This window comes from Cottoperca gobio, chromosome 10, assembly GCF_900634415.1.
Source record: "Cottoperca gobio chromosome 10, fCotGob3.1, whole genome shotgun sequence".
Classification (NCBI taxonomy): Eukaryota; Metazoa; Chordata; class Actinopteri; order Perciformes; family Bovichtidae; genus Cottoperca; species Cottoperca gobio.
This window is the reverse complement of record NC_041364.1, coordinates 8,091,880-8,119,086: the sequence shown is the minus strand read 5'-3', so window position 1 is coordinate 8,119,086 and position 27,207 is coordinate 8,091,880. Positions and strand designations below refer to the sequence as shown.

General features: G+C 38.4%; 1 protein-coding gene across 1 annotated transcript in view; it reads right to left on the bottom strand.

Moving 5' to 3' along the window:
- The window catches only part of tnmd (tenomodulin), a 45,992-nt gene extending 28,024 nt beyond the window's left edge, over positions 1–17,968 (bottom strand). Inside the window, exons 1-2 of the mRNA XM_029440929.1 lie at positions 17,921–17,968; positions 14,283–14,417 (exon numbers count right to left, since the gene is read on the bottom strand). Of these exons, the coding sequence (XP_029296789.1) occupies positions 14,283–14,417; positions 17,921–17,968 (183 nt within the window). The remainder of the gene's footprint in view (positions 1–14,282; positions 14,418–17,920) is intronic.
- Between the last annotated feature and the right edge of the window lie 9,239 nt (positions 17,969–27,207).

The window sequence follows — 27,207 nt, the reverse complement described above, 5'->3', positions numbered from 1 at the left end:
AACTGGTGAAAAGAAAAGAACAACATTTACTCGCAACAACACAGGACGGAAAGCGACACACATAACAGCAACAAATTAGCCCTTAGACATCTGGTTTAATGTTTGCACTAAACTTATTGCAGAAAAAAACAACTCAAATTACAAAAAGTGGTTGCAAAAAGCTATAAGAAATTGGATTTGGAGGATAAAAAGAGTCATGGTTGATATTAATAACAAAATGTCCAACTGAAACAAACTGCCAGTGACAGAGAAGTTACTGTTCAGTGCAACACCTGAATGTCTGTGCTGAGATTTGTATCACTAGAACAAATGTTTATTTGATGTAATTCTCCAGCCATTTCTATTTTTAGCCACTTTTAAATATGCTAAACATTCAGATCAATAACCACCCCAGGCATTCCTGGAAACAAATTCTGTGGAATCTTCGAAAGCCAAAGCATGCAGTCTCAACTTTTGTCTGGAAGCTGTATGCACGGGCCCAGTCAGTGTGTAATGAGAGGATGCAAAGGCAGACCCTCGCTCTAAATATAAACATTTGTTAGGCACTGAAACATTTCTGCATTGTAATTAGCACCGGTCTTTTTCTGTGGTTTTGTTATATGTGGAGGTAAATAACTGCACACAGGCAATTAAGTAACTGTGCCCTCTTTTTTTATCTGCAGGAAGTTCTATCAATAGCACAAACAAACACCAATGGATGGACTCAAAAATCCACTAAACCTTGAATGCACATGGCATAAAAACATAATGAAAACATATTTTGATCTTGCTGAATGTTGTTGCACTTTCACTTACTTGAATTTTTGTGGTATCTTAATGTTTTTGGAAGCAACACAAAAATCACAATCTGAGTATGTGGTGTATGTAGCATTAAATGGAAAGCTAAAACTAGCTTGCTGTGAGGGTTAAAGTGCTTTCGGGAATTCACCCAAGCAATTACTTCTAAGCATCAATTTGATGTTAAAATGTTTTACAGCTGCCAATGCCAAAGGCCAGTTAAGGAAAATGCTGAGGTCATTAGCCTTTCAAAGAATAAGCTAGAATGTGTCAAATAGCAAAAGCTTAATGGAGCCATCTTCCTAAAGCACATTAACACTGTTAAAACAAACATCTACTAGCAATGGACCCCCCTTCTGAACCACTTTTGTTTCTTGATACTGTTTGTTTGCCATTTAGCTCCGCCAAACATTCAGTATAGACTAAAGTTATCTTTAGCAGAGCTACGGTGGAGTTTGAAAACCTAAAACATCAGTGAGAAAGGTCAGATTTTGGAGTCAGGCTTACAGAAGCAAAGAGCAAAATCTTCTATCTAAGCCCTTTCATTTTGCACTGATGTTCAATAATCACACAAATGCAGCCGCAGGTTTAAAGAGTGCATTTACCAAAAAATGAATTATGACATTTCATCACAAAAAATAAAAACACTCCTGAAGTGCATTAAACATTACAAACTGATGATACTTAACAGCGTAAGAGTATCCGAGAGTGGATTTCTCCTTTAATGTGCAGCAGACTGGAAAACTATATTACTGTGTATCGACAACCTCCTCAAAAAAAGCTGTTTATGCAGACATAGTGGAGGGGGAAATGCTTGAGCTTCACAGGGTAATGGGTTTGAGCCTTCTGTCCTTAATCACATTGGTATCAGATAGGTGTCGGGTAGCGCAGACGGCCGGTACGGCAGGTTACGTAGATAGCCAGTTCTCCAAAGATTTTAAAGGAACAACGCGACATTTTGGGAAATAGGCCCGCACTTATTGCTTTCTTGTCGACAGTTAGATAAGATCGACACCACTCATGTCAGCACACAAAATATGAAGCTAGGAGATTAGCTTAGCTTAGCATAAAGACTGGAAGCAGTGGGAAACGGTTAGCCCGGTTCCAACCAATGTTTGCCCCCCTTTTTAAAAAATAAACATCCTACTGGATAAACTGTTCTTCAAGAAATGAGCTTCAAGTCTATCCCGTTTAAAGAGCCTCAGATAAATACCACAAACACATTTAAAATCATTTGCTTGGCTGTTCTTTGTTGATTCAACGGTAAGCCAGCTACGGATAAGAACAAATGATCTCTTTATACGTTTGAAAAGTAGAGGAAAGTGGAAATAATACTTTTATAAAAAACAAACAGTTACCAAATAAAAAGGTTCTTCCAGGAGCACCTTTCTGTCAGGAATAATGGAGCGTGGATATATCTGAGGGCTGCTGGGAATATATGGAGCATATTTGTGCAGTAACTCAAGTGAAATTTTGGCAGAACTCACAGACTATCATACTTCTGTTTTATTTTCCTTGCTGAAATCAATTCTTCGTGGAGCCTGTGAATCTTTAACGTAGCCTACCTTTTCTCTTCTGTCAACCTACTCATACCTGAAAGGGATGTAATGACCCACTTTTTCTCCTCGTCCCCCGGCGACTCTGCCGCTTACCACGTTTGACCACCTTGCTGTGGTCGACTACAGTCTGCAGCTGCTGTTAATTTACAGGAGGACTGTGCACCCTTTTTCAGCTCTGAAGCATATATGACTAATCACACCAGTCATTTTAAACAACTTGAGCTTTCTCTGGCAATAAATCACCTTGATACGTGCTACTGTGCCCATAATAGAGCTGCGTTCAGGAGGGAAGAGTACAGCGGGAACTTAGGGAGCTATTCAGTACTTTTGGTCAACACACTATTGTGAAACAAACTTGGGGACTGGGACATATTGTTGTTTGTTTCTATGATCTCAATAAAAATCAAAGTGAAAACAACAAAGGGTTGTATTTTCTTTATACAACACCTCAGGGATTAGGATGTTTCCCCAGACTTTTTGCCTAAAAAGTACATATTTTCCTTTTTTATCTTTTTTTTTTCCAGTTACAACTTGTACAAAAACAATCTTAGAGCTATAAATATGTCATGGAGTTTTTTCAAGAGACAAAGCTATGTGCACAAGTTAATTTGACATTGACCTCGGCAAAAGAAATTAAATGTTGCTAACATACATTTAGCCAAAGTTTGATCTGCTTTTAACATTTGGTTTACTGTCAAAGATCTGTCCAATTTTTTTTCCTCACAAGTTTTCAGCCAAACCCCAAATAAACTAGAAAGATGAAATAGTGGATTTTTCTTTTTACCTCACTGACATAGAGAAAAAAGGGCCTAAGGTATATATACTTTTTATCTTCACCTGCCAAACGTAAGAGAACAGAGGGACTTCACAAGGCCTTTAAAGATGGTGTTAAACCACCTTTTTCAGGACATGACAAATGATGTAACATCCCTAAAACACCAATGGCCAACATGAAATAGATATGACTTCCACAATATCAACAACCAGTAGAAAGTAGTAAGAAATGAAGTGAAGTTAAACAACATAAAGGCCTTGGTTTTGACTCTGTTGTGCCATTTCTTTTTTCTCCCTGTCACTGTATCGTGCCATGTTGCATCTTCCCTTTGTGCCTTTTCCCTGCCGAATAACCACTTTGCCCGGCTGAAGAACAATCTGCTGCTTGTCAGAAGTGCGGAATGAATCCTGTTGCTTATTTTTATCTCACAATCTGAAACGGACTTCAGCAGACAAAAGACTGCAAGTAGTGACTGCAAGCTTCTGAAGTATGAGGCAGACAGTCGCAAGGTGAACGACCTCTATATATACGTTTCCTTGTCGCTCTGCTGGTTTCCAGCCATTCCACCTCCTAATAAATCAACAAGAGCACACTCTGGGATCCAGCAGCTAAGTGGCATTTAAGAAACAGCTTGTGAGAGCTGTAAGGCTGCAATTTGGGTAATTTAGACGCAAGGCAATAATTTGGCCAGATGAACGGCATTAACAGCAACCGGAAAGTTTTTAAGCGTACAAAGAAAAAACAAAAAGTCCAAGTAGCATTTTAAAAGTCAATCATGGCTGAACTTTTCGTGGTTCAGAAGGGCAAAAATGCTTTCCATTTGCTCAGGTTCACTCAATATTGGGGATGTGACAAATTTAAATTCACTGGCAATATATCAACAGATGACAATAGATTGTCGTCTTGTTATTTATCAGCAGTGCGTGTAGTGCATTTATCTGTGTGCCAACTTATGCATTAAAAAAATGTGCGTGGAAAGCATTAAAAGCTGGTCTACATTTAGCTTTCTGCAAAAATGCCAAGATACTGTTTCTGCTACAAATACCAATAACGGCAGCTTCTGCAGACATCCACAGTTTAGTGGGGATGATCAAAGTCAGAATCACTACAACAGGAGCGGCATCATCTCTCTTCTTCTATCATAACCAGCTTTAACCCCACCACTACTTCATCTGTACCTTTTATCACATATAAGCGATGCCTATAACAAGGTAGACCGTTAGAACAATTCCTAACAGAGCTGCTGGGAGACGAACAGGCGTATAACTGTTTGCACATTGTTTACACCATGCCTTGAAGACATAATAAATGAGGGAGTGATAGCCCTATGCAGAGACACTGGGACTATTGGTACTGATGAGAAACTCCTGGTCTGTTGCCATGGCCCCTGTGTGGGTTGCATGTCAGTGGTGCTGTGGCCTTCTTTTTTAATAACACTGAACAATACTTTGAAGACCCAATGGGAGAACACGACAAATTATGCTCCCAATGGTCTGGGTCTATAGAGCTTAACATTGTCTCATGCTATTATATAAAAAAAACACACAAATAAACTTGGGAGGATCATCGTTATTTGACTCAGTTATTATGAAACCAACATGGTCCATCACAGTCAGCCACTAATGAAAGACATGCAAATTAGACACTTTGAAAGAGCAAATGAATGTTTTTCAGTGTTTTTGCCACTGGTTGGGAGAAGAAAATGAAGAGCGGGAGCAGCCACTTTTTCTTAAAATGGGGTAAATGAGCAGGTTTTCTTTTCTTATTGAATGAACATTGAATTATTAGCTAATTCCATTAACAACTGATGAAGTTTGTGTCAGGTGTTCAAAACTCCAGACACTTATTGACAATTTAATTAAAGGCTAATTGAGTTGTTTTTGCAACAATTAGAGTTGACAAATTATAAATTACCATAAGAATTACTGTATTTGTCTAATAGGGCAGATGTACAGGTAGGGTGGACCTAACGACATTTCCTTAATCATATATCTTGTCTTATTCCAAAAACATGATAAGGTCAGCGCTGATCTTTTACCATCACAGCTGAGGACAAAAACCTTTCCTAGAAATGATGTTTATATAGTACTAAATTGTTTTCCTAATTACATTATTCTGACAAATGACAAATTGCTGCCTGGTATGATGTTCACAAGGCACCATTTGTTTTGAGGGAACAAAGCACCAACTTTCTTTCTATCGCAACAAAGTTGTGAGGAGGAGGTGGCCGTGCCAAGTGATGGATCGGAGGTCTAACTGAGATATTAAATATTCTTTCCATTATTAACAAATGCTCTTTGCAAATGTATAATATATCTGAAATTTCAATTTCCACCTTCAGCACATCTGCGCCTTGTCTTATAAATAACATTTATTATGACAGCAACACTGTAATAGATATACATTTGGATGTATTTGCTAACCTTATTGTATTTACTGTACGTTTTAATTATCCAGTGATTCATCTAATTCAATTTTAGAGGTGTTAAGTTGCACAGCCTACTATATGTGTAAGGTTGTTCAAACACCAGTCCTGATAGACAGGGTAAAAATCTGTTTCTCAGCAGGAATGAATTTTGATATTAATATGTATTTTATGACAGCAATGTTGTTAATTAAACCCTGCAACATTTCACCCAGGCGATTATTTGTTCCTGCCAGACAACTAATGAGCCCCACATTATCTCAGCAAGAGACAAAAGCCCAGAGGACACACTGTACTTTAAGGAGTCTGAGACGCCTTGTGCAACTGGTAAGAAGAAAGCAGTTTCCAAAACGACGCTTTCACACTCACACTGGGGAGAGAAGCAGAAAAATCAAAACGACCATCCTCCTCCTCCTCCTCCTCCTCCTCCTCCTCCTCCGTTAAACATGAATTGGACGTTTTCATTTCATCCATCCACGTTGTAGTTGCTCATGCAGGTCAGTGGGTCAGCCCCGCTGCCACCATGAATACCAGGAAAAGGATCTTGACAAGCTTTATCACCATCAGCTGACAAAGTGAAGTACATTTTCTCAGAAAACGACACACAGCAGCAGAGCAGCAGCTGCCATCCATCATACTCGTGGTGATGAGTGCTGGATAACTACACATCCACCACATAGTATGACAAAAAAAAAATCATTATTCAATACTTAAGAGCATTTAAAATAGTACGCATTTGAACAATTAAGTAGCTTTTTTGCACAAGTGGACAATCTAAAAAACATTACCACACTGTAAGTCAGAGTGGAAACACAATACGTGTGCATGTATATAAGGGGGTTGACCAATATTGATAATTAGAAGGCGAACATATTCTATGCCCCTTGATGTATGAATTAATTAGATTTTTAACAACCAGTTAAAATAGGGACCAAGTAAAATTTTAACAGTTTTTTTCATGCTTGTTTCTAATTAGTTTCTGTACAAATTAAAAATGCAATTTAAACTTTGCTCAAACTGCCGTACCTTTAAGACACTGAAGAAAGATCCCCTCTTATAATGTCGCTAATAAGGAGGAATAATAATGGCCTTGCTCTTCTCTTGCAGATTCATGTAAATAGTAGGCGATGCCGTCCACTTGGGCTAACTGGTAACACTTGGGCCCAGTCACTATAAACGCTGCCACCTTTGGACCCTCAGGGAGAAGCTCCTCCCACACATTCGCTCACTTACACCACTGTAGTTACTGCTATCATCATCTCACCTCTTTGGCAATTTAACTTTTATAAACAAATCAGTTAAATCAAGTGCTTTTTTTGATGTCATGACAATACTGACTGAGCAAGATAGACTTGTCCATCCTTTGGATTTGACTGACATGTTTGCTTAATGAGCTTCAACATGTCAAAGATCTGCACAACTTGTACTTAACATGTTGGTTTGCCTTCTGAATGAGTCTTGCTAACCTGAATCTTTATAGCCTATCATCAAACCACTCCAGAGTTCATTGTTCACAAATTAATGAAACATTTTTGACTTACCGTAGTGAGAAAAGCACAAGAGCGACTTATAACATTAACGGTAACTCAATGCAATGCAGTAATCAATAGTGTTGTTATTCACAGCTTGGTTAAAGTGTAAAAAATAAAAAAGAGATCTATTACATTTCCCCCCAGGGTCATTGGCTCCCCTAAATGGTATTGTTTGCAATTGTGAATCAGTTACTTGAAGCTAGCCTGGGTAATGTGTTTTACAAAACATTTTTTGTTATATTTATTGAATTTCTCTATTTACATCTCGACAGCAATGAATACATCAAATGCTCTGACAGTAGACAATAAAAAATACGGTGTCTGTGGCTGTTGCACGACTGTAATAAGTCTGTCTATCTACCTACCTGTCTACCTGCGTGCACTCTCCCCGTGCACTCATTGCGCATCACCGGCGTCTTCCACAAGCCGCTAGTTTGATAGCTGTGAGTACTAACAAATGCCATGTTAGCTGTTTTCGCTCATTATGAAATGTTAACATTCATGTAAAAATGTAATAACTTTGGGGGAGTGGATTTGGAGTGAGGCCTGTAGCGACAGGCTGTCAGTATTGCTGACTTGGTGACTTTCACAGTAGATTTAGCGACATTTTGAGCTAGTGCTGCTAGCTACTTTCAATTACAAACGATGGGCTGGGTTTATCATTGGATAAAGAAATTGCAGATTCAAAAGTGGTTTTTCGGGACAGTGGTGAACAAAGTTTGTCTTGAGCCCTGCCCAGGTCACACCTGACTTTACACTTTTCTAGTTCATTCAGTGATGGATTCATATAGATTAGTATGGATTTACAACATCTGGAATGAATACGTAATCATTAATGAGGTTCATTACTGCGCTAAAAACCAAGCTGTCTGGCTTACTTTGCTAATTTCCTGAGTAAACACTTGAAGTTTCACTGGATGAAAGATCTCCCTTTTTAAAAGTCTTATTTTTGTTGATTTTTCATGTTTATTTCACCAATAAAAAAGCCTTAATAAGCCTGGCAGGTCCGGAATGCATGTCATTATAATTAGCTAACATTCCAACTTTTAGAGCTGTTACAAGTTCTCATTTTCTCACATGAAAAAGACTAATCAGCTAAGGTTATTTAACATGAAGCGTTCAACTGAGCACCAGACCTAAAGGGATGATTTAGATGCTGCTTCGCTGCTCACATATTGAGCAAGGTGACTAATGGTGCAAACTCGCAAAAAAGTCAATGCAACCTTTTAATTGCTGACAGATATGTTGACGAGCACGCTTGACCATTTTTCAAAATAGAGATTTACTCGTTTCTAAAATCATGATCTATCAGATTATATTCCAACATAATGACAAACTTTCTGATCTGCAACCTCGAATATGTTGAGAAAGGACAGATGAACAGAGTATTTCCAGCTTGCTGTTCACTTCTCTGCCTCAGCATTCTGGCTGTGAATGCGCACCGAAGCTATAAGCGGTGCAGACTTACTGGGAGAGTGAAAGTGGATGTGAAAGCTCAATCACATTCTAAATTGTACAACAGAGCAGAGGAGTCTTCTTGGCAGTCACACTGGTGAGACAGAGAGGAGAGAAAAAAGAAAAGAGAAAAGTCGAGCATTTGTGTCTGTTTACCCACCGCACTGTACATACACCATGCTGCACATGAGCTGCTGGTGGATTGGCAAAATTAAATACTGGCAATTAAGATTCCAATCTTTCCTACACCCATATTATTCTAGCTTCTAAAACAAAATCACAGACGCACTAAAGTGCTGTATGGCACAATAAATAACTCCCGGTGGGCTTTGCAGCGTTGTCACGCTCTCTGTAGCAGTCACCGTCCCAGAAGAAGGCAATGTGCCACAACCTCCATGAAGCCTTCCTACCTCAGGCACTCCACTGGCAACAATTTAAAACGACTCTCTTTTGTTCTTCCCAATCTGCATCTTCCTCTCCCTCTTCCGGACTGCTCCCCGAGTAGAAGGCATAATGCATCATTTTAGGAGGGAGCCCGTAGCGGCCTAATTTAACAGCCGGGGAGAAACTCCAGCGGACACTGGCCAGCTAATGAATGAATGAGCCTGATGTGTAAAATCAGAAAAGATTACAGACTGAGGGGCAGGCCTCCCAAAAGGTCTTGCCAAACCAGCTGTTTAAAGAGTCCTTGTTGCCTCCCCAGAATAATAATTCCCCCCCCCCCCCCCCCCACCCCTCTAAGAGACTGAGTAAACAAACACAGTTTAAGGAGAAGCTAACATTGTTTTGTTCCTGGAGACAAAAGAAAAGGACGAGATCATGATCAAATCTTGTGTCTCCCTTCCTGGTTGCATGTTGACATGTGGACACTGAGGGCCTGTTGGGCATACACGGACTACAAGTAATAAATAAACAAAGGCCTTGAAAAGCCATACACCTGTGACCAGTGGAAAAGCAGCAGGCGCAGCACTGTTCATTAAAGAAGCCAGTCCTGACAGTGAGGCATTTAAGAGACCATCAGGAGCGACAACTCAGCAGCTACCTTGGGACCAGAGAGGGAAAGGCATCAAGGTGAGCAATGCAATTTCAGCTTGAATAATGGAGCACTTTCCTTAGGTCTGACATTCATGTATTTCTCAGGCACTTTTGCCATACAGACCTGTGAACACCTGTGAGCTCTTCAATGTTACACAGGAAAAACTGGTTTACAATTTCCACAGGTTAACAATTACTCTGTGCCTGGCTGCTGGTCTGCAGATAATCTCGCTCAAAGTGGTTCATGAATTAAAAATAGGGCCAAATATATCAAATCTAATGATATAAAATCCAGATCTTGGATGCTGTGCACTACAGACATTACACACAGCAGACATCAACATTTTATTCCTAACGATCTTTTAAAATAATTTTGTCACGGCAAGTTATTCTCACCTTTCTGTTGGATTCACCAGCCCGATTCCATTTTTCACGGAGTTGCTGATGTAAACTGGTAATAACAGAGGATTAATTTACAAGGAGGCAAAATCCCCCAGTGAGACTTGTGGCCCAGAACAATAATGAGCACATAGTAAACAGACATTTTGCCGTAAGCCAAAAGAGAATGCAGAGGCATCTTATCTACACACTAAATCACACAATGCACACTGATGCGTACACAATCGCATGCGCACAACCACAACCACGCCCTCACACACACACACACACACACACACACACACACACACACACATACATACACACACACACACACACTGACACACAGGCAATGATGGCAAACTATCTTCCCCAGGCTTGTGTAACAACATATGTTTTCAGGTAATTAAAAGAAGATCCCATGCGGTTATCATGCCATATTGAAATACAATGCACAGAGCAAATTACCATTCTGTGGTTATTTCTACAAAGCCGGGTGCACAAGGTCTCGTTGCTTTCGGTAAACTGTGAGAATGGACGAGAAGTGTTTGTGGCTGCAGTCGTGCTGTGGTTTGAACGTCTAATTATAGATGAATTATCTAATTAGATGCTGATGTCAAAGTGTTATGTAATATGTGATATACATATATGCATATATACATATACACATATATAAGATTGTACAACTCCTCTCAGTGATGGCAGGGGGATTCAAACAATTCAAACACTTCCAACACTTAACAGCCTGTATTTTTACTTTTGTATTTATAATGTACAGCCTTTATATATATATTTTAAGCTACTGGATGCCTAAATCCCTTGGGATCAATAAAGTATCTATCTATCTATCTATCTATCTATCTATCTATCTATCTATCTATCTATCTATCTATCTATCTATCTATCTATCTATCTATCTATCTATCTATCTACTGTATAAATATACTGTGTATATATATATACACAGTATATACTGCATGCATGTAGTATGTGTGTGTTTTGAGTGATGGCTAGTAGTAATTGTTTTAGTGCAATGACATAAGTTTAACTTGACTAAGCAGGAAAAGGATTTAAGCAGCGTTCAGTATGCAAGTCGTGTTTTAGAGGAACAGAGTTTTAGAAGTAGAACACATTTTGTAATCAATGTCTTTAGTAATCAGATCTGAGGCAGCATTAGGGTTTCCTTTGCTTGTTATCTTCAAAGCTGTGGATTCTCGGATTTGTCAGTTTTGATCCTTTACTTGAAAAATTCCAACCCGCTGTATTAAACCTAGAAGTAAAGCGTCATACTGTTCAACATCAACTTCTACTGACGCACTTCCTAGTGTGCTCAAGCACCTCTTTCATTTATTATTTTTACTGTGAAAAGGAAGTGATTCTTAAAGCTAGTTTGCACCTCTCAGTCTCAGGTGTTCTCAGAATCTGTCAGAAACAGTAACAGAGGAAGAACATTTTTCAAACTGCGAAGGGACCGCATCCGGAACTTTCTCTGCAAAATGGTTTTACACTTGTGAATCTGTTCCTGCACACGTTCAGAGCTTTTCTTTTTCAGTGATTATCACTTAACATGTTATGTGGTCTTCAAAATAAAAGGCCACTTTGCAATCAATATGTTGTTTGCTGCAATTTCTTTCATACTGGGAGTTTAGAAAAGCAAGAATATAAACATGGCTCATCTTATAAATTAGTTATGACAACATTAGCATCAATTTGGGGTGGTGTTTCTGTCCACCTGTCACTCTCCTTTTAGCTCGGTTTTGGGTCTCCATCAGCTCTTTAACTGCTAAATGTTTCACTATGTTCAACAGCTCATTTTCTGTCCGCTTCTTAGTGCTTGGCAGGTAATGTATGGTGCAGCGAGTTTATCACAGGCTTTGTGCAAGTCCTGCATTAAAAAGTTTAAGTATTGGCATCAAACTATACTTAAGATCAAAATAATAAAAATACTCATAATGCAGAATGGCCCATTTTAGAATAATATTTATTATGATACTGGATTATAATTATTGATGCATTATGAGGCGTAGCTGGTGAAGCTGTATTTATATATACATATATTATATGTGTTACATATTGTACTGCTGAGTAGCTTATGACGTTCCCACATACTTATCCTAACCTATAATAATACATTATTTGTTGATGATATTTTGTATAATTAATCTGAATCTGCAAGTATCTCATAATTAAAAGCTATTAAATGAATGTAGTGCAGTAAAAAGTACAACATTCCCTGTGGAGTAGAAATACAAAGTGGCATAAATTGGAAACACTCGAGTAAAGTACAAGTATGTCAAACGTGTTCTGAGTAGATGTACTTACTGTAGTCACATTCCACCGCTGGTTGTGGGCCGTAAAACCAAAACAATGAGCTGAGAGACACTAATAAATGCTCTTTTGCAGAATTGGGTGATCATTCTTAATCTGTTCACATTAGTTTTTTAATGCATTGTTTATATAGAAATATGATTAGTGCAGTTTGAAGGAGTATTCAAGTCAACTGGGGGTGTTGGCAGATGAGATAAGATACATCATCTTAAATAAAGACCATGCCTATATTTGAGTATGTTTCCAGGCAGCCTGGAGCTGGGGAAATAATAAAAAGCCATTATAACCACAGTTACATAATGTAGGTCTCTGTATGTCTTTGTTGTATCAGAACTAATTGATCCCATATGCATAAGGACTCCGAGGGAAACACTATACTTTAGTTGAATTTAAATTTGAGTAATTACCAGAATGCTCATCTCTGTGCTCAAATTTAAACAACCCCCACTCAACGGTTTCCTGAAAATAAATGATGTACACTCCCTTTGGCTTCAGACGCAGTGCTATGCTGCCCAGAGTCTATACATGTAGGTGCCAGACACTGCTCAGGATTAGCTGGTGAGTCAAGTGTCCTGCTGCATTGCACCCAATACCCGTTCACCAAACAAGGTGCTGGCTGCCACGTTGATGCAGGAGAACTGATCCATCCATCCATCCATCCGCTGCATCAATCCATCTTTTACCTTCAGAGTCTCCAGATAGTTTTACTGAAGATACAAAGCTGAGTTTTACTGTCCTGCTGTGTCTAAAGGAGCTTCTTTTCCATCTGACGGACAGGTGATTCTCCTTTGAAGTGTCTCCATCTCACTCACTGATGGTTAGGCCTGAGCATGAGCCTCCCCCTCAAGACCCCATTAAAGCAAAACCCAAGGCCCGCAGGTTTGATGTTCATCGCCCGGGCAACCTCTGCCATCAACATATTTTGTGCCACGTGAGAATGATCACAGCTTATTAAAGTGGAAATAATGACTGCTCTACCTCCGGCATGAAATATTTAACAAGAACAAAGGAGATGGCTGAAAGGTGATTCATATCTATGTTGAAAGGAGAGAATGTGGACAATACAGGCTACACAGGAAGGGCAGATGAACCTTGGCTAACCTGAGCGTAGAAGAGACTGTCAGAACTTGGAAAATTGTATCTTAATGGAAGCAGAAAGAGCAGAATGATGTGTTCTGAATTAATGTTTATTAGGCATAACAAAGATGTTGGTATAACAGCAAGCGACACCCTGAACGGTACATTTCTCTCTGTTCAGCTCGTGGCATTAACAGTACAGACACAGCAGACGTATGCATTCAGGTTTGAACTATATGGGCTCAATTTTAACCATTTCATTGTAATAATGTTCTCTCATTTGCAACTCAGAACATATATATATATATATATCCAATTTCTGGATGTGAAATTATTGATGTATTTTCCGCCCTAGCTCGAGTAAATTAGCTTTTTTGGCCCCCTGGGAGAATCAGAGGAAAGGAGCAGAGAAAATGCTCTCCATCAAGTGTGATTGAATTGGATTTTACAAGATGAATTTACAGGACAAGAGTTTATCCCAATTACATTGCCAAGAGGTCTGGGTCCTGATGCAGACCCTCTGGTCAACAGCAATTAGGGTCAGCTTTGAGTTATCAGCATCCGTCATTGTAAGAAGATGTTTACAATGTGTGCAGGAAGTAGATAAATACAACAGGCCGACATTTGCAACGGTGAAAAGCGGTTTGTGGTTTGGTCCAAGAATTCATGAAATTACAGATCTGACAGCCAAAACATGAGCAGAGCAAAACACAGCTGTCTTTTCCGTAGCCCACACATCTTTTAATCTGGCAGAATACAATACAGACTGCAGAGACTGCCTTTGGCTCTTTGTGTGGCTATCCATTTTCCTCACTCGCATATTTCTTTTCCTTGAGGGAACCTGTAGAATTTACGGATGTGTCTTTCATCTGGAGACCGCACTACAGACAGTGGCAATAAGGCTGATGACTGGCAAACAAGAAGGTGATATTTAGACTTACCTTCCCCAGACTGGGGCTCCACAGATATCTCAGGCTGAGAACACAGAGAGCCAAAACGAGGAAGACCAGAACCAGAACCAGAGCCGCTCTCTGGTAGGTGTGGTACTTGGCCTTCTTCTCTTTTCCCACCTCAACCTGAAAACAATATAAGTTTAATATTACACAGTGTATATCAGGCCGTTCTCATACACTGTTCGTAGCTATACCTACAAATAGCACTGCAGGGAATTTGCATATATCCCATGAAATACATTTGTATGTATTCGTAGAGTAGGGAATATACAATAACAGGACTTTTACACAGGAGACCACTGTTTTTATTCCATGTCAAACTAGAAGTCAACGTTGATTTATTTGTCATGTAACTTCCGCACTTTAGTAACCTCACTTCAATTACTTTTCGTAAGATATCATAAAACTGGATGCGTTGCGTATACGTACAGTATGACCCAAATACCTATAACATTACACCTCACAGCCTGTTGATAAAAGAATAATGAATACCACTCTCTTGTGTGTTTTCATATCTGCTAGCTTAGCATAAAGACTGGAAACAGGGTATATCAGCTGGACTCTGTCCAAAAGTAAACATGTTAAACTGTATAACAATCAGTAAACTCCATGGTACACCTCACATTGTTGTTTTTATTAGGGATTGAAGGACTGAGCAATGACATGTTCATTAGTGGGCTTTACAGGTGCTGGTGGGCAGATTTAGTTACCTTTAAACAGACCCAGGCTAGTTGTTTTCCCTTGTTTCCAGTCTTTATACTAAACTATCTTGCTGCTGGCTGTAGCTTCATAAATAGTTGCAAAGTGAAAGATGCTGCTCTGAATCTCGATTTCAACATTTTCTTTCAACAATATCTTTAATGTTACCTACCATACAAATAGAACTCTCTCAGATAATATAATGGCCGTATGTTTTGATTGTCACCAGTTTTTGTGAACAAAACACGCTGGAATAGTCGCAGAATTCATCTAAAACTGATCAATTGCGAATTGATTTCAGCTGCAGATTGCAATTCAGTTTTCTCAACACTTTAATGTTTAGCGTTCACCCATTAGCGGAGGGCATAACAGAATTTTAAGCTACGTGATTGGATGCTTGCTGCAACGCACCTTGGGACATGCACTTGTATTTTTGATTAGATTTTTTATCAAAGAATAAGTCATTTTCTAATGCAGTTGTTCGTCTTTTGTGCTTATGATTCAACTGGGAGAGTTTCATCTCCAGAGAAGAGCTCCAACTGTAAGTCATGTATCATTGTCTATGGGGAAAAAGGAATTAGACTTTTACATTCAGTACAAGGGAAGCCTTAACGAAGATATATGACAGTGGTATCCACCCTCTCTCTCAGCAAGAAAGCTTATAAGCACATTTCCAAAAATGTCTAACTATTGCTTTAATTTAACATTTTCATGTCTAAATTTATAAAGAAAAGTTTTCCTTTTTCTTTTTTCTTATCAGTATTGCATTTTTATCCAAAGAGAGGCCTTTGGTTTTGGTTTGTCTTTTCCAAAATGTATCTACCAATGAGGCTACAAAGGACAAAAATATAACCATCCGCATGCCAAGTGCAGGAAAGAACAGACTACAAGTGCCACAGAAAGGTTACGTTTATTAAACTTTTCCTTAAATGAAAACTCTGTAGTCAATTCCCCAGGCTCAAGGCCACAAATTAATAAAGACAGGCTTTTGTTCCACCAGAGCTGCAGCACGGAGAAATGAAAGCTTCTCATTCACACCGGGCCACTTTTGAAGGTCTCGGAGGACAACAGAAAAGTAGATATGTAAAATAAAAAAACGGAACCAAGCTCAATTAGCAAAATTGGTGTTCCTTATCTTCGTGTCTTTTAAAATGATGATAAAGCAGCTTTGGTTTTCTATTGTGGCTGAGGCTGTTACAATAGTTAAGCTGCAGTAGATTGGCCAGCACTTTAACAGGCTGACTTTTTAAAAATAGTATGTAGGAAATAAATTCTGAATAATAGTTGTATGGACTTTCTGATCTTTGGACTTTGGTATACTGTTTGAGACACTTTCGGATACTGTTGAAATAATTATCCAAACTAGTCCTGAAAAATCTATTCCACATAGCCTTTTTACTATTTTAAAACGACATTATGTAGGTGGCGTGGGGTACAGGAGGCAATAGTATACAAACATAATGGCATACAGTTTCACTCTGTGCTTGTTGGATTGTTGGATGGAAACATTAGCTGCTTGACTTTGGTAAAGAACAAGAGGACAACATTATTCAAGATATCCCCCTAAAAACTGAATCTAAACCTTTGCCATTAATTAATTCCACATTGTCCCGTTCTTTATTTGACATATTAGAGACAGTAGCCACAAAAGCGTGAGGCGCATCAAAGTATTTTACATTCCTAACGCTTGATGAAAAACAGAGTGCTACAATCAGAAAGCCAGAAATTCCTATGATTGTGAGTTTTTCAGAGTAAAGGAAAAAAGAAAAAAAAGAAACGGTGGCTGAAATCCTCTGCTCTCCTGTGACACGTTACATAAGCAACAGTGGAAACTTAACTCGAGGCCTCTCTCTATGCCTGTGCTTTGAATATCGAATACTCAGAGGAAGACGGTGGGATTGAGAGACAGACACACAGACAGAAATAAAGGCAAGGATGGAGACAGAATGAGCAGTCTGAGTGTGCAGCACTCGCCAACTAGTGTTTAAAGGTTTAGGAGTTCAGAATCAGCCAGGCAATTCCTCTTGAGCTTTGTGAGGAAGAGTGCCTAGAGCCCCCTGCTGTTATTGTGCTGGGAGGGAGCACTTCCTCGAGAAAACAACAGAAATGGCCTACATAACCAACAAGCAGAGGCGGTGGTTTATCACACTGGCGTACGCTCATATACTATTCTGAAATTCGAAGCCACAGGTAATTTCTCAATCATCATCATCATTCTCCACCAATCACATAAACCCTAGTTAAGATTAGTACCTGCTTGAACACTTGGTTTTCTTTGATGGACAGTATATTTGTTTTTTTCATATGCATATAAAAGATAATGCCGTGGTGTGTAGGTACTTACCCCTATAGCTCTATAGTTAACAAGTGCTGCAACACGTGAAATATGAGCGGTGGAAGAAGAAGGATTTCAGAGCCAAATGTCCCTCCTCGCCCTCTTACTCAAATATAAAAGTCTCAAATAAAGTACATTGTTCGTTTATTTTTGAATGCTGTTGTTTGCTTGTAAGAAGCAAGGACATTCTAAGCATATAGCAAATACAGTTGTTCAAGTGAGTGAATAGATTGGAAATAAAGGAGGTGAAAAGACAGAAAGGAATTACTCTTCAGAGAAAACTCAGAGATCAAGCAGCATCTTCTTTTTGATTTAAAAAAGAAAAAAAGAAAATCCAACTTTATATTATTCTTTATGCACTGAAATATCACAGGATCCCCCTCCCCACCTTTAAATCACTACTGCTGCCACCTACACTTAATTTATTGAGCTGTTAAAGTTTAAGGGTGCTCTCATTTTCTTGACACTGTGGTAACCTAACATTCTGCACAGTATTCATAAAGACACTTGATTTTCAAAAACTTGATATATTTTTTTGTTGCAATTAATATGAGTGCAATGAATCAAATATATAAAAAAAAATTGGACTCACATCTTTCCATAGAATCTGCTGACTGCTGGATTTACTGCTTGCCTCCATGATGCAAGACCACAGGAGGAATCTTTCCGATCCTCCTAGCTAGGGAAAATACTAACGTACTGCAAGGTTAAGAGTCCCAGCTTCATACCACTGCTGTAATTTGGGAGTGTGCTGAAGGGGAGGGAAGTTTCAGGTGGAGTGGAATTACTGAAACATTTGTGATACCCATTAAAAGCAAGGCAGATGTCTCTCCCGCCCGCCTGCCTGCTCCCATTTCAAAGGTGGAAAGCCACGAATGGATTCAGACTGAAAGACAAACCCTCTGTTGAATAAATTACATACTATACTTGGATGAAAATACAGTAATGATTCACTACTTTCAAAAGATTCCTGCTTGGAGGACACAAAGTTTGCATGGGGAAGAAAATAAGTAGATCGTACCCACACAGTGCAGATTCTGATGCTTTCAGTTATATTTTCTGAAGTATCAAAAACAGTTCAAGTACCTGCTTTCTGCTTTTGTTCTGTTTTCTCAGTCTGCACACTCAGCAACAAACAGCTACAGTAAACAAGGGCTGACATGACTGAATAGCAGCATAACGAAAGATGCAGCCTTATAAAATGAAAATAATTTGCACTTGTGCACATGCCGAATATAAAGAGGAATGAAGCAAAGAGTGTGTTCTGAGGACAGACGTTTAAAGACATATTTTAAGACATATAAAGATACTGGACTTATAATAATGATTTTGTTAAAAAAAACTCATTAAAAATCTAAAAATGTAATATTCCCCTTTTCTCTCATTAAAAACAAAATCTAAAATCTATGCCATTCATTTAAAAAGTGAAACTTCTGGATGCAAGATGTTTCCTACTTCACTGTAAAGTGCATTCTCAGTGTATAGTATGTGCAATTGAAGTTTCTAGTTTCTTTTGGTTTCCAAACTAGTTGTAATGTCACAAAATCATGATTGTACAGAGAGAGAGAGAGAGACAGGGAGAGAGAGAGAGAGAGAGAGAGAGAGAGCGAGAGAGAGAGAGAGAGAGAGAGAGAGAGAGAGAGAGAGAGAGAGAGAGAGACAGGGAGAGTGAGAGAGAGAGAGAGAGAGAGAGAGAGAGAGAGAGAGAGAGAGAGAGAGAGAGAGAGCCCATGCATAATTCTGCACTCAAGTAACAAAAAGCAAATCACATTTTCTGAGTGGAGGGGGGACTTTACCCATCACACACTGCTTTGCTTTAATAATGCAATACCAACAACTTTCCAGGGCACAAGTAAAGTAAACATTACAATCTCAAATGTTTAAACTCAGAGATGCATGAGATACATGCAAGCTGAGACTTCATTGTTGGAAGCCAATGGAGTGGTTAAATAACGAGCGCAATAACCGGAGCTCCTCAAATATTGGCAGCCTCACAACTTGGTACCATTAATAGTTTGGAAAATCTCACTGTGACTCAGGGAAGGTGTGTTCGCACCTGCAGTTATTTTTTCCTTTGGTCAGAACTGCGACGGGAATGTTAACTTGTTAACATTTTTGTTTGCTTTGTTTAGGTTCATATTATTCAGCTTTGGGTGAACCATGAATTACAAAACAAAAAGCTTTTAAGGTTGTCAGTAAATGTCATTCTGTAAGTAGAGGTTTGTTTCCAGCCCCTGTACAGTCCAGTATGATTGACCAGTCTGCACTCTGTTTGATGAATAATCTCTGTGGAAGTAAATGAAGAGAGAGATTATGATAAAGACATGGGATGAAGGTCAAGGGCAGGATTCAGAACCAGGTGCATCATGATGTCTTGCTGTTTTCTGTTCATACCAGTAACACAACTATAAACACACCACACAGGGTTGTGTTTTTCGAACCGTATCACTGACAAGGAGGTTGAAGGAAGAGTCAGAATTTTGTTCAATGCCATTGTTTTTTAAATTACAGTTATGGTATGGTCCGTGTTGGGCAACTTAATCAATTGGTTAAGATTAGGGAACGATCGTGGTTACGGTAAATACTTTTAGGTCTGTCCCACAACTCACGCTACACACACATCCACCACCCGACCCTCACACCCTTATGTTCTGCCTCAATACTTATAGGGCACACGACACTGTCCTCCTGCATCAACACTGAACATTGCCACTGGCCGTAAATCATGAGGTGTGGAAACCTGTAATATGGATTTGATTTTTCCATTTTCTTTTCTGATTTGCTGGACGTTTCTGTGAGTTACTGCTAATGTCAACAACCAATGTCTTCTAAAACCTTTTGGGTTTTTGTGTTATTTACAGATTCCGGTCTCATTCCTGAGACTACAACATGTAATTATACATGTGTTTTAGATAATGTATAGTTATGGTCATTTGGTGACGCTAAAGTTCAAATGCACCAATTTAAGGAGAAAACATGCTTAAGTTCAAAGAGCACTAATGTGTGTCGAGAGGGAGCAAACAACATATCCTTCATCGAGTGACTTAATTGACTAAGTATGATTTGATGATTTTTATCTTGTGTTTTTATGTTATTTTGCCAAATACCGCACCTTACCTCATCTTGTTGAATATTGCACCTAACCCCATGTCAACTTATTAATCTTATTCTTACATTTTTCTCTCTATATATATGAATATATATATATATATATATATATATATATATATATATATATATATACTGTATATTTGTATAAAATAATAATTTGAGTAATTTTAGTACATGTTTGTTTTGTGAATCTTACTGTTCTTTCTGTTCCTACTGTGCATTGCAACTGTTGCACAACAATTTCCCTCGGGATAAATAAAGTTCTATTTTATCTTATTATAAATACTAGATTTAATGCACGCATAAACTTTGAAATTTAGTGTTATCATTATGTGGTAACGTTTCACAATAAGGTCCAGTGAACTGCTCTCATTGAACTCTGTATAATTAAAGGTTTAATTAAATGATTGCTGTCCACACAAATATAAGATAATAAAAAAGAATGAGTAGCTACATAAATATTATTTATTTGTGCTGCTGATTAACTCATTAAGAAAGTGACATGTTGTTGATTCACACATTTACATTTAGTTTCATCCACATAAAGTCTGTTTATCTTCATTTATATAATAGGAAATTTAGAGTTAATCTCCTTCGAACCTACTCAGTGTTTTGTGTATCTTATCGCAGGTGTTACCCAACTTTATTACCAAACACAATGCCCGTTTAATTTTATCTTATGAATGTGACGAAGATCCAAAGATATAGCGCACCTGTGTTCAGCATATTTATAAAGAAAACACTTGACACTCTTTTCTTTACATCTCAGATGGCACACAAACTGATACAAAATGTTTTGTAGTGATTCCCGTTTCTTAAAAACACAATTTCACAACCTAAAAGTTCCACTTCACACTCGATTTACAGAAGTGAAAAACGACGGCTCGGTCAATACCGTCTGAGGTGGAGCATTCCGGGTGAAATTGGTCAACCTGCAAGCCTTTAGTGTGCCAAGCAACATTTGAGCACATATTAAGTCTGTCAGATCTGATAGCTGTGGGACCTCGTCAGCTCTTTCCCATTGATATAAATCTTCACAATTACCGAGACTTTTTGCTTGGGTAAATCAAGCGGCGGGTCTTTCAGGAATAGTGTTGTGTCAGCAGCAGAGTTGAACATCCTGGGACCCTCGTTCCCCCGATAGCATTCAGCGGCAGGCTTTCACACCCGCAGAATAGAATAAACAGCAATTTAGTTTGGAGTGCATACCAGATACTCACAGATTAGAGCAGAGGTTGATGGGAGCAGCCTTAGCACACCAGGAAGAATCACAAAATAAACATTTACTCTATCCTCTTCATGCTTCAGGCTTGATGGCTTTGATAGGAATTTTTCTCTTTTGTATTTGTCACTTTTGCAAACACAGATTGAGCACTGTGACCAACAGCGAGGCCATTACAAATCCAACAGACCAAGTTGGATCCTGTGAGTTTTTTTATTTTATATATATATATATATATATATATAGGAATATAAATAGACTGTTTTCCATCAGACAACAGTAGTTTTGCTCAAAATGACTTGTCATTCTACAGGCAGGCGTTTCCTCCAAAAACTTGCAGAGTATATTCTGCTCTGTTTTGCCGTGGCCATCTGGAAAAAAGCTGTTCCTTGTTTGCTTTCCTTAACTCTTAAGCCAGCCTCCAAAGCCTTGTCGAGCTTCTGTCACTCAGAGAGAAAGATGTGGAGGAAGCCCACACATTTCTCACGTGCTCATGCACATTCATTAACCGTCCCTTCCCACATGAAGGGAGACTGTCACAGCTAAAGAAAGAGAAAAAGATGTGGAAAGAATATGTGCACGGGAGATAGACATACACAAAAAAATGTAACGCAGGACTGGGAATTTATTTGTCTCTTTCTTGCTCTTTTTTTCTCTTCCTCTCACACACTTACAGAAAAAAACAACTCCTCCTTGGATTGAAACACACTTTTGAGTACGCAAACTGCGTCCATACAGGTCAGATGTGACATATGATCCTGTGTGATTTGATTATCCACCTCCTCAGTCTTTCATAACAGGGGAAGGAGAGATGGGGCAAGAATGGGTTCATGATGAAGCGGAAGTCAGGGATCCTGACTTGGTCTGGACTAAAGATCTGAGAGCCTCCGTCAGTCGTTTTTCAGGATCCTCCTCGTGCTTCAGTGACGATGGGAAGGAAGCGTACCTCTGCACAGGAAGTTTACACAGCACTCAGTTTCCCAGGAGTCACTTGGTTCTTCAGCAGACTGCAGCAAAGAACCTGACACATCATGGAGATAAATTACTACAAATTCCTAAGTGCAAAAATAGTCAGAGAAGCCCAGCAGCAGTAGTACCTGCTTTTAATGCTTGTGGAAAATATGCGTCTGCATGCATCTACAGTTCATTTGCAGTATTTTTTGTTATTTGTCACATTTGAGTCCATGACACAACTCTTATCCTGCACACTGTGCTTTGTTCACCAAATGTAAACGCTCATGGATTTAACCGAACAAGAGAAACACTATACTCTTTGGAAAATAAAATGAACTCTTTTGCTTACTTCTTTCATTACAAATCAGCAAATTCTGCACTCTTTCAACCTCTTTTTTCAAGACACAATTCACTCAGAGCCATCTTGTGATATCTATAGACAACATTAACTAATACAAGTCTATGTGCATTAACCAAAAACATCTTTTAACTACATTTCACTGCCTTCTTCTTTGAGAACAGATACAATCTACTTGACTCTAAAAATGCCTTAAAGTCTAGTTCCTCATTTAATGCTCTCCTTAAATTTAAGTTCCCTATTTAGAAATTCATAACACCTTCCTCTTAAGCAAAAGCTAATATTTTATAACCACTTTAAGGTTCAACTTCTCTAAATTACCTTTTTAGGGAATACTTGCATTGAAGCTTACCGTTCTGCATCTTGCTGTGAGTTCATTCTGTTTGTCAGAAATGAGCACATTTGAAACATTTTACACAATTTATTCAACCTTTAATCCAGAATTTAATCCCAAAAATACAATTATCTGATTTCATTGTAGATATTAATATATATTCACTCATTGGTGTCCATACCTGAAATTAAAGGCGAGGACTATGAACAGGAGTACGACTGGGCTCCATCTCTACGGAGTTCCTCTGACATACTGAGGAACTATAGATGAATAGGAATGTGGATTATGGCGCTTGCAAATCTTCCCCAATTTTATAAATTCATTTCCCAAATCTCACCTTGAGAGTAAAGCTACTTGCTGGGGGATTTTCTCAATTTCTTGCTTGATGGGACAGGTGTATTTACTTACATAATTGTATTCCTCATCCAATTTATAATGCGGTTAAATATTAATACAATTCGGAGTTTGAAGAGAGGCACATCTGTGAAAATGATCTAGACAGAAATATTGTGAGATTGTTCTTCTTTCTTTGCAACTTTTTCAATCATCCATAAATGGAACAGAAGCAATGAAAGAGAAAATATTCTGCACCTTAGGATGCATTGCACATGGTATTTCAACAAATAAAAATCTCTGAGTGGAAGATAATAAAAAGAAAAAAGGTGCAGCAGGTATTTTTCTCTGTGATGATCTTGACTCATCTTGGCTGAGCTTTGTTTAGTCAGTAGAGGAGCTCTCTGGAGGAACATTGAGTGGTAAAGTCAAAGAGGAACTCTCCTGAATGAGCTTTGAGTTTCAAGTTCCCAATATCCCAGCATGTGTGCCACAGAGTCAGACAATAAAGCCAAACGCAAGTCATAGCCAAATCGTAATTACCTCTGCACCCTGCAGAAGCAGACCAATTGACTCCTCTAGATGAATGACAACAGGTAAAGGGCAGTGATTAGCCGCAGGCCTCAGAAGCTTTGTTTGGTGCAGAGGGAGAGGAAATTCTCTATATAGGGCAGAAGATATGCTTCACTTATTACGCTCTTATTATTCTGTAGACTTATTATGGGCACAATTCTGCTCAGTACTGGAAACTTTGCTTGTCACAGCCCACTGCCAGTGCACACACAGTCTAGTAGTGCATCCAGATATAAACTTGTTTGTGTTGTTTGTTGAAGTTGTGGCATCCTGACCAATTACCTTATTATTTATTGTTGGTTGAGAATACCTATAATTTATTACTATTGAATTAGTTAGCATAATATTTAATTTTCTCGGCCCATAATTTGTCATTAGTAAGTCAAGGAGTCATTCACAATTAATGAGGATTAGACAGCTATTAGTTTTTGTTGATGTAAAAAATAAGATTGAGGATATTTCGTATGCACACTTTGACATGATAAACAAGCAGTGATTGATGTGACTGTTTTGTCTCGTGCAAGTGCAAACGAAATGGCAATCGGTGCTTCAGTTAAAGCAACAATAATAAAGATAAAACATTTTTACACCTTCAAACTGACCTTTCAAATGTAGTGTTGTAAAAACATACACACACATTTACTACTAGTGAGAGACAGCAGCCTAATTACAACCTCCAAGGTGTTAGAAATGTGTAAAAAATTATTAAATCGTATACAAATGATCTGCGCTCATGTAATGAAATACTACATTTATTTTGAGAATATTGATTATACAGTCATTAATAAATCAGTAGGTAATTGTTTGCACCTGATGTGCTATTTGAAACAAAGGAGTAATCCATCTAAATTATACATTTGACCCTGTTTGTTTAATAGAGTCATGCTTTACATGGAAAACAAGTTGAACCCTTTAAACTAAAACTTGTTTTCAGATTTCCATCCCTCTCCTTAAAGCCGTGTGAGAATATCTTCTTGTCAGTCATTAAATATTAATAGAATTAATTACTATCAATAGGGCTATAATGATTAATTCATTGCATGGATACATTAATTATGAATTATGCTGATTCCACTGCATTCATCTGGTTAGATAAAGAAAGAGTTACTATGTATACCAAGCTTTATTCTCGTGGATTACAGCATTGCACAAAGTTAAAGTGTCTATAAAGCATCTAAAGACACAACATTTAGCAGCCAAAGATATTTCCCGGGTCAGGAGCTGGTGGACACCAAAACCACATCTCAAGTGAGAGTGAATATTGGACGCACACGTCTCCAAACGAATGATAATGTTGCTCTGTAACTACCGGATGTGTTAATAATGTGATAACTTGTCAGTGTTGTGTTTAAAGGGCCTACGAAATGATAATCATGAATTTCTACTGATGATAGTAAATGCTATTTGTGGTGTAAAATCATGTGTTATTTATGACACAATGATCGCAGTATTTAATAAATCATGATTTAGTATGTCGATCACCGATGTTTACATCGCCGCTACCGGAAACACCCGACGCCGTGTTCTAACGTCACAAGTAGAAAACAGTCCACCAGTTGGATACAACATACAGACAGCACGACAGACGTGTCGGACTCTGGCTTGTATATTTCGACATAATCGAGTGACAGTGAGTCGTCAATAGACTCGTTGCACCTTCAAGAAGAGGAGTTTATTGAAGAGGATGCCGGTGTCGTGGATTTAGATCATGCGGGCGAGTTTAACGTGGTGGAAACAGAGCAGCGCGAGACACAGTGTTCAAGATGGAGACACAGACGGGAGCGAACATGCGGATGATGGTGACGGTGATCATGGATTTGGCAGAGACAGGTATGTACATTTGACTATAGTTCATAGAACTTCTCAATATATATATATATATATAAGAAAACGTAACATTATCCTCAATCGTAAATAGATGGCAATATATATATATATATATATATATATATATATACACGTATACATTATATATATATATATATATATATACACATATATACATATATATACACATATATATACACATATACATACATATATACATATATACATATACATATATATATATATTATGACGCTGACCTTTGGAACAACCAACCTGGATTGGAACTTGCAGTCCAGCTGACCTGACACGTGGTCGCCTGCATGGACTTGTGGTGTGTCCGTGGAGGGGGGATCCGTCTGCAATTTCTTTCTGACATGTACAAAACACAACTTTACTAATAAATCTTTCAAACCAGCTTGAAATTGTATTGCATGTTTATACATGTCTGTGTAAAGAAAACATCTAATAACATTCATAATAAAAGATGTGGTTGAAGTGATTGAGAGAGCAATGATATCAAATTAAACAAATATATGAATTATGTACATGCGTGTGGTGATTGTATGTTTAACACGTCATGTGCAGGTCTACTGGTACTACAACTGTAACGTACAGATGACGTACAGTCTGTATACTTACTGCTGTACACACAGCTTCCTCCCCAGTGTGGACGTCCAATAGATGGTCGCTGATCATACAGGTATCCTCAGTTCTGTCAGTGGCTTCATTCACCAATGTTTCAACACCTCTGTAATAATAGGGTGATAGTTAAAAGTTAAATAGACTCACGCTTTTACTCAAACTACAGAATAAAATGGGGAAGCATGTTATAAACATTGAATCTATACTTAATTAAGCTAATGAAGTGTAATTAGCTCAAGTTATTAATACTACAAACAATAACACACATATTGGCTAGGGCCTGGTGTAGATGGATGGATACACAGATACTTTATTCATCCCGAGGGAAATTTAGGAAACATTTATATTACAGTTTACATTTGTATGTCAACTCATTACATACAGTAGGCCTAGACCGATTATGGCTTTATGCTTGAAACAATAAATACATTAAACAAGTAGCACGGCTTACCTTCGCTCTCCCTTTTGGCGAATGCATTTCGTCGTCTCTCTGGTGGAGGACTCTGCACCGGCGGACGTGTTTG